This window comes from Triturus cristatus, chromosome 6 (genome assembly GCF_964204655.1).
Source record: "Triturus cristatus chromosome 6, aTriCri1.1, whole genome shotgun sequence".
In the NCBI taxonomy this organism is placed as follows: domain Eukaryota; kingdom Metazoa; phylum Chordata; class Amphibia; order Caudata; family Salamandridae; genus Triturus; species Triturus cristatus.
Window position 1 is genome coordinate 880,021,286 of NC_140589.1, and position 13,775 is coordinate 880,035,060.

Sequence of the window (13,775 nt, forward strand, 5' to 3'; positions counted from 1 at the left end):
GAAGGGACAAGCGGGAGGTACTTGAGTCGCAAGTCAAGGAGCTAGAAGGAGTTCACCGCCACACAGGAACGAAGCACACAAGGAGACAACACACTAACACACGGAAATAGCTGAAGGCCCTTAATTTTTACCGCGCGGAGTATGCGCTCCTACATACTAAACAATGATATTACGAAGGGGGTAACAAAGCTGGGAAACTCCTAGCACACATGCTGAGGACCCAGACAAATTACCGCCATATTGCAGGAATAAGGGCTCCTCGAGGAGAAATCCTCCAGAGCGACAAAGATTTCGCGGCCACGTTTGAAAATTTCTATGCCACACTATACAAGGCAGAGCAACTGGGAGAGGGGGCCGCAGAGGACCATATCCGCAGACCACCGGTAGCATCCCTCCCCCGGAGTGATGCAGAAGCGATGGACGCGGACAGCCGCCCCGAGGAGATACTGTCGGCCATCCAGAAGGTAACAGCGGGGAAAGCCCCAGGAGGGGACGGTTTTCCAGTAGACTTTTACAAAGCGTTGGCCCCGGAACTGGTTCCGCTGCTAGTGCGTCTTTTTAATGAATTCAGTGAGTCTCGAACCTTAATACCCACAATGTCTATGGCGGAGGTGGTGGTAATACCGAAACCAGGGAAAGACCCACTAGAATGCGCTTCGTACCGCCCGATTACTATGTTAAACGTGGATCTAAAGATCTTCACTAGCGTTTTGGCAGCTCGCCTGGCACTGCATATGCAAGGCCTGGTGGATCTAGATCAATCCGGCTTTATTCCAGAACGTAATTGTAGCGATGGAACGAGACGCCTTTGCCACTTACTAGACAAAACTCAGCGCACCCAACAACCTGCGCTGCTCCTGTCGGTTGACGCCGAGAAGGCCTTCGACCGGGTACATTAGCCGTACTTGAGACACGCTTTGTGTAGATTTGGATTTGGAGACTGGTATCGCAGATAGGTCAATTGCATATACAGAACGCCAGAAGCTCGCATCAGAGTAAAGGGCTTAGCTTCTCGCCAGGGCTTCCGGCTCTCCCCATTGCTTTATGGGCTCTATATGGAGCCATTGCTGAAAGATTCAGACTCCAATCGGTTACTGGGATTTGGATGGGAGACAGAGCACAAAACCTAACTGTACGTGGACGATGTTGTATTATGCCTCACGCACCCAATGCTTTCCTTGCCTCCCCTGTTAGAAGAAATGAGGACATTCAGTACTGTATCAGGATTCAAAATTAACATACAAAAGACATTGGCGCTTGACCTAACCCTGCCTAGAACTGACCAGGACCAACTGGGTCAGGAATTCCCGTTTTCGTGGGCCCAAGGAGGCGTCTCCTACTTAGGGCTACAGATATACCCCACGACAGAAAAGACAGCTAAGGCTACCTACTCAGCCTTGCTGGATCAGACCAGACGCAAACTCCTCAACTGGAAGAAGCACACCATGTCCTGGTTGGGCAGATTGGCGGCCGTCAAAATGACTCTCTGGCCTCATATCCTATACATAATGCAGACATTGCCACTATGCCCCCCCCCCCGTCCCTCGAATACTGGCGCAACTACAACGCCTTATCGGGAACTTTAAATGGGATGGGAAAAGAGCCCGCATGGCACAACAGCAAACATTCCTGAAGCAAGTAGACGGGGGACTTGGGGCCCCGCATTTAGAGAAATACTTTCAAGCAGCGCTATTAAGATATATGATCGAGTAGTACAAGCTAGAGTCAGAAAAGCATTGTTGTTTTATCGATCGCGCAATTGCTGGAATGCATATATGGAAAGTTCCCTGGCTCCCTAAACGGCATAGACCGGCTGGCGCTTACATCTTGCCGGTACCGAGGGAGACTATTGGGGCGTGGGACAGAGTGCAGGAACCCTTTGGCCTTTCAACCCCCGTTTCTCCACTAACACCTTTCATAGGCAATCCAGATTTCCCCCCAGCGCGGAAAGGGTCCGGTCATCTGAAATAGAAAGAAGCAAACTGTAAAAGGATAGGGGATTTATTCAATGAGAAGGGAATTATAGATTTCCCCGGATTGGTCTTAGGCTTCGGGATTCCCCAAGCCAACTATTGGCAATATCTGGCGATCCGACATTGGGTAACACAACCCCTGGTGCAACCACATGTGAGCCGTCCCCTTACTAAATTTGAGATATGGTACATCACACGCTCCTCAGACAAGCGCTTGCTGTGAGATATTTACTCCTTTCTGAATAAGCACAAACACATAGGTAAGACCCCTGCGCAGCTTAGGTGGAAATCGGAGTTGGAACGGGAATTTTCCCTGAAGGAGTGGCAGGACATAATACACAGGGCCAGAGCCTCCCCTTGAAGTACCACAGGGAAAGAAATATTTTTCAAGATCGCACATTATTGGTACTATACCCCAGTTAGAACTGCAAAATGGAAAACCCAGGGGAAGTGACTTGTGCTGGCACAACTGTGGACAGCCGGGCACCCTTACACATATTCTCTGGCTGAAAATACAAGCCTATTGGAACGCAGTGTTACAGGAGGTTGACTCCATTCACAGCACTGAAATACCCAGATTTCCAAGTTACACACTCCTGGAATTGCCAAACCCCACTACCAATCCTCTTAAATCATGTTGGGGATGGGCTATCACCCTAACACTAGGTGCCGCCAAGCAAGCACTGCTGGCCTGCTGGGGAATGGAAGAGGTCCCCACTAAGATAGACTGGCTATATAAGGTATGGGAAACATTGGGCATGGAGAAGATCACAGCTGGATTGTCCTGCACTTTCCCAGATTCGACAAAACATGGGGTACCACCATCAAATTCTTCTCCGAATTTAGGTAACTTACCTGCCTGAGGTACCTCCGAGTGCCCCGACTCCCCAGCACGACCTCCCACTCAGGAGACCACTCCCAGATAGAAGCATAATTCCACCTGTGGCTATCTATTAGCCATGTGTAAGCAGAAACTCACACCAGGCACCTTAACCCTTCTTTCTTCTCTTATACCTTTGCTTCTTGCTCTTTCATATCATTCTCTCCTATATAATCTCTCGATTGTTCCCCACCGACCATGGGATGTAGGTGGCGGCTAATGTTATCCTATGCATCTTTAAAATCAATAAAAAGATTTAAACCATAAAATCATGTGGGGTATTCAGAGCTTAATACTAGCAGAAATGCTTTAAATCCTGTGCCAACTTCTGGCGATTGATATATTACGGGAGTACAACTCTAGTTAAGACAACATTAGGAATGTTACACTTCAGTGGTGTCCCGCCGCGACGTGACTGAGCAGTGCAATCTAACACTGAGGCGAATGCTGGATGTTTCCAGACAACACCTCAGTGGAGTGAGTTGTTCAGTAGATTCAGTCTTCTAATTAACACACATTTACTCACGTGTGGGGCTACCAGTACTATCTTCTCTTTCCGAGTCGTCATGAATTACATTGTAGGGATCATCCTCTTCTTTAATGCTGAATGAAACAACTGGTCGGATATCTATATGCTCTGTTGCATAAAAAGAAAAAAGTGACTTAAGCATAGCTATAAAATACAACCTTGCCACAAACTCCCTGTAATATTTTCATTGCCTACAATTCATACTTTAGGTTTTCTGTAAAATCACTTTATACCATCACTAATGCAGTTACTTCACAGCAAACTATCCTGATCTATTACAAAAACCTTTAGAAAACTATGGGCCCGATTCACAGAACTAACTTAAGACAAAATTCTAAACTTACTACCATTTTGGTATTCACAGAAGGCACTTACTCATTTTGGTATACACAGAAGGCACTTACTCATTTTAGTATTCACAGAAGACACTTACTCATTTTGGTATTCACAGAAGTTAGGAGTTTTAACTTTAGGACTCCTAAATGCCTTCTGTGAATACCGAAAGTCTTAAAATTAGGATTTTTCTCAGTTTAGGAGTCCTAAAGTTAGGACTCCTAAATTGACTACTACTAAACTGAGAAAAGTCCTGATTTTAAGGCTTTCGGTATTCACAGAAGGCATTTAGGAGTCCTAAAGTTAGGAGTCCTAACTTTACTACTACTAAATTGAGAAAAATCCTAATTATAAGACTTTCGGTATTCACAGAAGACATTTAGGAGTCCTAAAGTTATGAGTCCCAACTTTGCTACTACTAAACTGAGAAAAATCCTAATTTTAAGGCTTTCGGTATTCACAGAAGGCATTTAGGAGTCCTAAAGTTAGGAGTCCTAACTTTACAACTACTAAATTGAGAACATCCTAATTATAAGACTTTTGGTATTCACAGAAGGCATTTAGGAGTCCCAAAGTTAGGAGTCCTAACTTTACAACTACTAAATTGAGAAAATCCTAATTATAAGACTTTTGGTATTCACAGAAAGCATTCAGGAGTCCTAAAGTTAGGACTCCTAACTTCTGTGAATACCGAAATGAGTAAGTGCCTTCTGTGAATACCAAAATGGTAGTAAGTTTAGGATTTTGTCTTAAGTTAGTTCTGTGAATCGAGCCCTTAAACTTACAACCTGGTCTCATGTAAAATAGTCTCTTATCTTCTAAAACGATTGGCTAGCTTCTGCAAACCGTGTAAATTGACATTACATTCAGCTATCTTCCTTCTTTAACTGTTTTTACTGGGTCTTCCATCTGTACTGGCAAATTCAGAATTAACCATCTAATCGAGTCTGAAGCAGGCCGACTCTTTTCCCTTGAACTGTCTGAAAATCCGGTCTTATTTTGGCCTCTTCTAATATATGTACCCGAGTGGTACTCAACTATTACTTCTTCGTTAAAACGCTGCCTATTGTTATCCTGGCCAACATTGTTCATTATCTTTACTTAGTACGTTATTAGTAGCTCACTCACTTTCCTATGCAGAATCAAATGTAAAAGACAAATTGGTGTCAAATGAATCCTGAGCTCTGTTAAAATGTTCTAGCTGCTTGAACATTTCCTAAATTGCAAACTTGTTTTATCAGGGTTATGTCAGGAGACAAACAAAATCAGCTCAATCAAAGATCCATGTTGGCAGGGCCCTTACCCTTAAATATCCGGAGACCACACATTACAATTTCTTATTTTTTGACCCCGACCGCCTGCCCTTGGTTTATATAATGTCAGGCTTCAGGATCCACACAGCAATTTTCCAGATCCTAAAGCCACCTTGTGCATCTAAGGAAGTTTGACAAAGAAGGCAGGGACCCAAGGGTGTCAGACCAGAAGCATCTTATTCTCCCCTCGCATCGCAGGGTCCCTTGAGACAGGGAGTCTACGGGTTTAAGGGGCAGCATTCAATTCTAATTGACTATCGCTAGTTATCACTACCCCTTTTGTAGCCTGTGACTCCCAAGGCTGATATCCATCTCCGAACAGGACATCTGTGAAATAGTCTTATTAACATATGTGCCCCTAAGACAATATTTACTAAGCCAGACACTATCCTTTGAAAGATAAAGCTCGCTGGGAAAAACATCAAACCTGTGTCCCACATTCCTGCATACAGTTGTCTCAGTAATATCTCATGGGGGATCTCTAACCCTTAGCAGAGCAAACCATACCCACAAGCTACACAGTATCATAGACCGGTGCATCTCCATCAGATTAAGGTGCCTTGCAAGCATCATTTGAATATATAGTTTGTTTAAACAAACCATGTTGATCAGGACTAGAAGGATTGAGCCAAGTTATGGATACAACCCAGCTAGCATTGACTGCATTAACAAGGAGGTTGGTCTTCTATGCATTCTTCAGCTCTTTTATGAAACCAGCAGACTGACTCATGAACCAAGAATCTCCTTCTCTGTGCATTCACGTGCCACATGCAGGAGAGAGTTCCTATATACCAATCCCCTCACAGTTGATCCTACTGCCTTTTTCAAGAAACTTTGCAGAATATGATGCCAGGCTCCTAGTCAGAGATAAGTGGTATGTGTAGAGCACTAGGAAATACATCACTACCTCGTCTCAAAGTGACCTCACTTAAGAAGAAAAAAACTAAAATATAGATGGTGAAATTTAAATACCTCACTAGCTTACGGTCTGGAGTCCTTTTTTCCCTAATGGTAGGCCTTACAAAGCATTTGCTTCTTGTAACTGCTACTGTCGATGGCACCTCTTCTGAGAAGGGTCGGTCACGGAATTGTTCCAGCCATGTAAATGGTGAGGTCCATTTGTAATTTACCTGAGTTTGGGCCAGTGGTGCTTTCTTCATCTTCTGCACATTGTATTTCCACCAAGCTAGACTCAAAATCTTGGTCCATATGCAAGCCAGCGCCAAAATTTAAAATCTGCTCCCCTGCGGTGCATAAAGATTGCATAATGAATCTTGTTAATTACACATATTGACAAAAGTATGTGACTTAAAAACTTTTATGAGGTGAGGCCTACAACATAAATAAATGGCTGAACGAACGACATTTTGTTATGTTTTTACATTTTTATTCAAGCAACACCATAAGAAACGCAGCTGGAATCATAACAGAAACGTTCCACAAATATATCTCCATATTACCCCAACCAATTAACAATGAAAAACGCTACAACTCCAGGTTTTACTGTTTATAACGTGTTTTTGAAGTTCGTCCTGGAATAGGTCTGATCTAATAGACCTACCAGGTCTGTGAGGAGCTCTGGGGGCACTGAACATGGTAAAAAAGGAAAAAAGAGAAAAATCTAAATTCACTTTCATTAAGAGAGAACCACCACATGTCTATTCAGGTTGTACAACGGTACAACACATACTTTGCATGGCTTTGCCATGCATTTTTTAGCGTGCATGTTTTTAACTGGGAATATGCATTTACAATGCCTGCCAATACCACGCATTGTTTTTACATTTAAAAACAATGTATTTGTGGAGGGAGACCCCCCCAACTTAACTTAAATGTGTGGTATTGGCATGCATTGCAAATGCCTATTCACGGTAAAAATATGCATGCTAAAAAATGCGTGGTAAAGGCACAACGAGGTAAAAACCTCGGCTGTTTCCCGTCTATCCACTATCAACACTGGTTGGATCCCTTCCGGCTATGTGTGAGTTGACAATCAGAATATCAAGAGGGAATGGATCACTCAACCTGACTAATCAGGGTTTGCAACGTGTTAGTCGTTTTTCATTAAAAAACCCTCATTCACATACACAAGTCATGAGGCGGTATATCTTGGTTCTCCACCCTATTAAAAACGTGACAGCATCATCATTGGGTTTCTTTTTCGTATGCTTTCCTCCACCAGAAGGAGGTGTGAAAGTGCTCAAGTGAGGTGAATTAAAAACTGGGAATTTAAGAACCTTGTATTGCCTAAACTACACCTTTAATAAGTCTGAAATCGAGGTAAGTAAAAACAATGTTGTGCGTGAAAAGACGGGTTAATAGTCTACCGCACTAGAATGTCAAAAAAAGGTCGACATGTTTCAGCCCTTTAGAATTGCCCTGACGGGTCGGGGGGCTTTCTTCAGGACCTCAGATAAGTAGTAGTGGCTGTCGATTGTTACAGCCTATGTAAACCATACTCTAGTTCACTTGATTCAGATAAGGTCAATAAGTACCAGTTCATTGTGGAAAAAGAAACAGAAACAAAAGGAAGAGAATTGAAGAATGTCACACTCAGCATTCAAAGTATTCTTCCAGTAACGTGCTGTCCCATAATACCTTCTGATTTAAATGGTGCAGTAGAAAAACAAGTAAGAAACTAAAAAATGGCAATTCTTTATCCCCGTCTGGTGCTTGGATAGGGGTTGTTTCGGGGTCAACATCCCTATTTGTACACTAGGAGAGTGGTTAAATGACTCATTGTGGTGATGTTATTGCTTAAATCATGAATGCTAGAGTTAGTGTTAACAGTTCTAAGTTGATGCGTAAGTAGTAGCGATTAGTGGGTCTACTCAATGTTATAACCCAGTGGATGCTTGGTAATTCAGCTCTGTGTGTTTTCCCTCGCTAGTATGCGCTGTAATTGCACATGAGTAATTGCGAAGATCGTCTCAGTACTCAGGAAGTGCTGCAGACTAGCGCACACTGAGAACTATTTCGAGCACAATGACACTATGTACCAACAATGCCACGGAACATCAATGGGCAGTACTTTTACCCTAGTGTGGCAGGGCTCTACGTGAGTAACTTTGAGGACACGTTCATACAGAACGTTACCAACCCCTTTCTATCGATGATACGCTTCTGGAAGCGCTACATTGACAATATCATTCTAATCTGGGAAGGTAATAAAGAAAGTTCACAAAATTTCCATAGATGGATAAATACTAGAGACCAATGTCTTAAATTTACCTATATTGCAGACAACAAAAAACTGGACTTTCTGGATATAACCGTCTACATTGAAAACAACAAAACAAGGACATTTTTCAAACCAACATCTAAGAACAGTTTACTTTCCTATAAAAGCTTTCACCCTCGTCCACTCAGAGACAATCTCCCGTCTCAGTCAATTTTTACGCCTCAGGCACAACTGAAGTGATCTTGGAGAATACAAAAGCCAGGTAAAAGATCTCTGTGAAAAACTGAAAAAACGTGACTACCCAGAGAAGACGATCAACAAGTGCCAGAAAATGGCAAGAAACCAGTTAAGAGAGAGTCTACTGGAAATTACGTTCAAAGAACCATCGCAAGACATAGTAACCTGCATCAGCACATACAGCATAGCTTCAAACAACGTTAAGAAAATCATAAACAAAAACTGGTGAATCTTATCAGGCTCACTTGACTGGCCAAAACCAAGGTTTGCCAACAAAAGAACAAAGAACTTAAAAGACATCCTTGTCCATACAAGACCACCCCCACCACCCCAAAAAGAGTTAAATGCCAGATTATGGAACATGCCCCCTATTACTGGACACTACCCATGTGGTTCATGCTCGGTATGCAACTTGACCACAGCAACAAAAACTATCCAACTTCTACCTGAATTGAAATGGACAATCAGACATCATACCAATTGCAATTCCACACATGTGATCTATATGATCACGTGTCCATGTGCCCTACGATATATAGGAATGACGTGCCGAAAAGCAAAACAATGAATATGTGAACACAGAAGTAATGTAAAATGTAAGAGGGGCACAACCAAGATGAGTAATCAATATATCGAATTACAACACACCGTTGACGATCTGAATTGGGTGATCTTGGAAACCTTAGAAACAAAAACCACAATGCAGAACGGACACTCTTTGAAAAGGAGAAAAGATGGGTCCACCGCCTTAAGACCAATACTACAGGTCTTAACGATAACATTCTGTGGTTAAGTCTGGGACATAAGGACTGAAAGTTAGAACCACCTGGTCTAATCTAATATGCAGCAAAGTAGATCACAATCTATTTGACTAACCAGGCTATAAATCCGTGAATAGCATAACCCAACATTGAGTACTTATCCAAGGAAACACTATCTTGGACGGATATATCAACAATCCCAAAAATACCTGCAGAAAGTATCAACCGGCACAGTTCTATTAGTAAAACCAACTATAATCTTGGCCTACCTTACGTGTCAACACCAAATAGAAAATTTAAAACATTCTATAACATGAACTTCCTACACATATTAGATCAATTACCTAAAAATATACGTTCAGACCATGGCCGATATGCCGCAAAAAGTATTTCCTCTGAATATTATAGAAAATTTAAAACATTCTATAACATGAACTTCCTACACATATTAGATCAATTACCTAAAAATATACTTTCAGACCATGGCCGATATGCCGCAAAAAGTATTTCCTCTGAATATTTCCTCTTAAAATTCCTCATTAATTTTTCAAAACCGAGCAATAATTTTTAAATAATTTTTCAAAATAGTGCAATATAACGAATAGTCCACTTGGGATAAAAAGACACGAGTGCCAGTATATTCATAAACCTATTGTCAGAATCTTTCCTCCAGTGCCGTCTTAGACACTCTGCTTAGTGTTTTTACTATGACAACCCCGAGAACTGCAACATCACGCTGGCGTCCTTGGGCCCGCATCATCTGGGGCACCATAGGAAGAGCGAACACAAGTCACTCTGTGCGTCTGAAGCAGGTACAACACGAGGAGAAAACAGACGGCCTACAGACACGTATCGTATCATTTTAACTTATTTGTACTTAACACGTACTTCTTTCCAGCAGGTTACCATGCCCGCCGGTACCCCGAGGAAGTCTGTATTTTAGGACTTTAAGGTACGCCGTCATTTAGCAAACCCGTTTTCTCTCAGCTTAATGTCATTGTCTATGAGTCTCTAAAACGCGCCCTGTGCCTCTTAACCTTATTTAATACCACTATTGGGGCCCACCTATGAGTTAACAAGCATGATGACCAGTGATCTATATATATCACACTAATTTTCTGAGTACTGAGACGATCTTTGCAATTACTCATGTGCAATTACGGCACATACTAGCGAGGGAAAACACACCGAGCTGAATTCCCAAGCATCCACTGGGTTATAACATCGAGGAGACCCACTAATCGCTACTACTTACGCATTAACTTAGAACTGTTAACACGGACTCTAACATTCATGATTTAAGCAATAACATCGCCACAATGAGTCATTTAACCACTCTACTTAGTGTACAAATAGGGATGTTGACCCCGAAACAACCCCTATCCAAGCACCAGACGGGGATAAAAAATTGCCATTTTTTAGTTTCTTACTTGTTTTTCTAGTGCACCATTTAAATCAGAATGTATTATGGGACAGAACATGTTACTGGAAGAATACTTTGAATGCGGAGTGTGACATTCTTCAATTCTCTTCCTTTTGTTTTTTTTTCTTTTTCCACAATGAACAGGTACTTATTGACCTTATCTGAATGAAGTGAACTAGAGTATAGTTTACCTAGGCTGTAACAATTCACAGCCACTACTACTTTTCTGAGGTCCTGAAGAAAGTGCCCCCGACATGTCAGGGCAATTCTAAAGTGCTGAAACATGTCGACCTTTTTTGGACATTCTAGTGCGTTAGACTATTAACTCGTCTTTTCACGCACAACACTGTTTTTACTTACCTCGATTTCAGACTTATTAAAGGTGTAGTTTAGGCAATACGAGGTTCTTAAATTCCCAGTTTTTATTCACCTCACTTGAGCACTTTCGCACCTCTTTCATTGATCACTACTGCAATAACTAGTGGTTCTCCTCCTGGTGGAGGAAAGCATATGAAAAAAAAAAACAATGATGATGCTGTCACGTTTTTAATAGGGCGGAGAACCAAGATATACCGCCTCACGGGTTGTGTACGTGAATGAGGGTTTTTTAATGAAAAACAACTAACACGTTGCAAACCCTGGTTACTCAGGTCAAATAATCCATTCCCTCTTGATATTCTGTAGTACTATAAGGAAGATGAATGGATTACAATCCCTTCTTTCTCCCCCCTCTTGATTAAAGATAGATGGAGTAGTTGACAATCAGCCTAGTTCCAATGATGGAGTCAAAGATATTTGCACCTGAGAGTATGTCAACCATCCTCGCCCTCCATTGCACCCATTCTGGAGTCCTTCTTTGCATTTAAAAAGTCCTTTGCTGCCACATGTGACATGAAAGAGTAGATTTTCTTGCCCTTCCACACTTGCAATCTAGCAGGGAGATACAGGGAGGCCTCTAATCCCATGGATTTTCTATAACGTTTTCAGAGGCTCTAGGCTAATCAGTGGTTACTGGGCTATGATTGGAACAATGAGCACCTTTTACCTCTGGAGACCCTGGGGCCTTAACCTTATTAATGGGCCCAAAACTGAGCACCACATATATCCGCTCCTTCAACACTTGACTCTCAGGGTAATGAAGTCAAGCAGTCCAAAGCTTACTCTGAGAGGTGTTGTGTAGTAGTGGAGTTTTGGAGCATAAACTCGGAAATCTGTGATGGAATAATAAGTCAATAAATAATTGCCCAGCTAATGATTTTACTTTTTAAAAAAAAGGACTTTAATTTTAGCATACAGTTAAATAGCACACAGAAAATCAGTTGTTCCTGGGAGTTTGCTACTGTTCTGGGATTACATCCCCTGAACCGGTTTATAAAAGCACACATTAAATAAGCCGTGGCAAAGCCTGTAAGTCTAACTTGCATTCTTTGATTTAAGACACACCTATTGGCTTGTCTTTGGCTTTAGCTTTAATGTGCAAATTACTTATTACGTACACTGCGGTTCCAAAATGGCTGAAATATTCCCATATGAATGAGAGCGTATGCTTCCTCCTTTTATTTCAATGCAAGAAGCGACAATGCCATTTTCTGTGGTAATCGGGTGGCCCTGGCATCTCTTTCCTCTTTGGTGGTTGCCACTGGATCTGATGGTCTGAATTTTAGTTAAGATGGTGACTCCCAATAACTACTGTACACTTCCTCAAGGGAAGAGGTTGAGTTGCAAGATGGACTACTCTCACTAATGTATACATCTGTGAAATGCTGTAGGTTGGTTACAGAACGTGAATGACAACCCAGCGGCCCAATTCTTGAAAGGGGCTTAACCAAATTAGCCAATGGTTTATATGAACTGAACCAAAGCCTCTTTCTGAATGTGTACATGAGACCTTTGCAGATAGATAAAACTGTCTGTCGTCAGAACGAAAACGCACTCATAGGCCCCGAAAGCTTTGGGTGTAAAATTTCTATTCCCCCCTCCTCCCCACAGACACACACTAAACTGCAGACACACACTAAACTGAAAACTGTCACAATTTCAATGCTTCAAGCTTATTTGGTGTAGCTGGCCAGGTGTCTGCAGGTATCATTCCCTCCACAATCTTGGTTGCACACTGTACATCTTTAGTCCAGTGCTTGGTTATCTCCTGCGGTGTGTCGTCAGCAGAGGTGCTGCTTCTGGCCAGGTGCTCATTTGCACATATTTTCCAGATGACTGTCAGCAGACGACTTTGTCCTGGCATGATGGTCTTCTAGTCAGTCCTCCGCCAGCATGGATGTGCACAGGTGTGCACCTTCAAGCCAGTTGAGGAGTGGATGTTTCAGAAACAGGTAACTAGGCCCTACACATTTGCGCCATTTGGAAAGAGCGAAGTCTTCCTTGGGGGATGTTCTCAAGCCCAAAGGCTATGCCCAACACCCAAACAAATGAAGAGCTTACTCCAGATAACAGCGGTGAACTTGCTGTTGCAAAGATCTGCCAAATCCAGTATTAATCTGTGTGCCTATAAACATTTATCAATACTAATCCTAATCTGCCTTAGGCTTCAACATCAAAAAGTGCATTCTAAAAGTGACATGCAGACACATTTTGCTCAATGGTAGGCCTTAACTACACTTTTCCATTAATAAATAATGTTCTTTAGGAAATGCTGAACCATGCACAAAAATGTATTTAATAGTTTGACCTTAATGTGCCTGACTAAGATTTTGTCCTAACTGCAGAATGTGCTTTTATTAAACCTACAAAAAATAAAACATGTGTGCAGAATTAACGTGAAGTTTGTATTAAAAATAACACAACATTTACATTTAAGCCTTGAATGCTTTACACAGCTTGCTAAAATATTGGTTTGAATAAAAAGTGCAAGGGCATGCATGCTTAACCTTCAGTTAGCATAGAAAGGAATGTGAAATAATGAAGATGCTTCTTTTCTCACTGATATGGTATAGTTTGTTGCTGGTAAATGTTAGCATTCACACAGAAAACCATTTATAACTGACTAAACTTTAGTTTACTGGTTGAGGAAAGCAGAAAACACGTATTAGAATTTCCTGCTTAATAATATTTTCTTGCAGACGAGAAAATGGTTTTACACAGATTTGTTTAGTTAAAATACATTTTATTTTATTAGAAGGTTAGTAAA

At 41.8% G+C, this 13,775-nt stretch overlaps 1 protein-coding gene across 1 annotated transcript in view; it reads right to left on the reverse strand.

Annotated features, from left to right (window-relative positions):
* The window catches only part of LOC146818002 (uncharacterized), a 138,113-nt gene that overhangs the window by 64,330 nt on the left and 60,008 nt on the right, over positions 1-13,775 (reverse strand). The window contains exons 5-6 of the mRNA XM_085611477.1: positions 6,159-6,272; positions 3,380-3,490 (exon numbers count right to left, since the gene is read on the reverse strand). Of these exons, the coding sequence (XP_085467603.1) occupies positions 3,380-3,490; positions 6,159-6,272 (225 nt within the window). The remainder of the gene's footprint in view (positions 1-3,379; positions 3,491-6,158; positions 6,273-13,775) is intronic.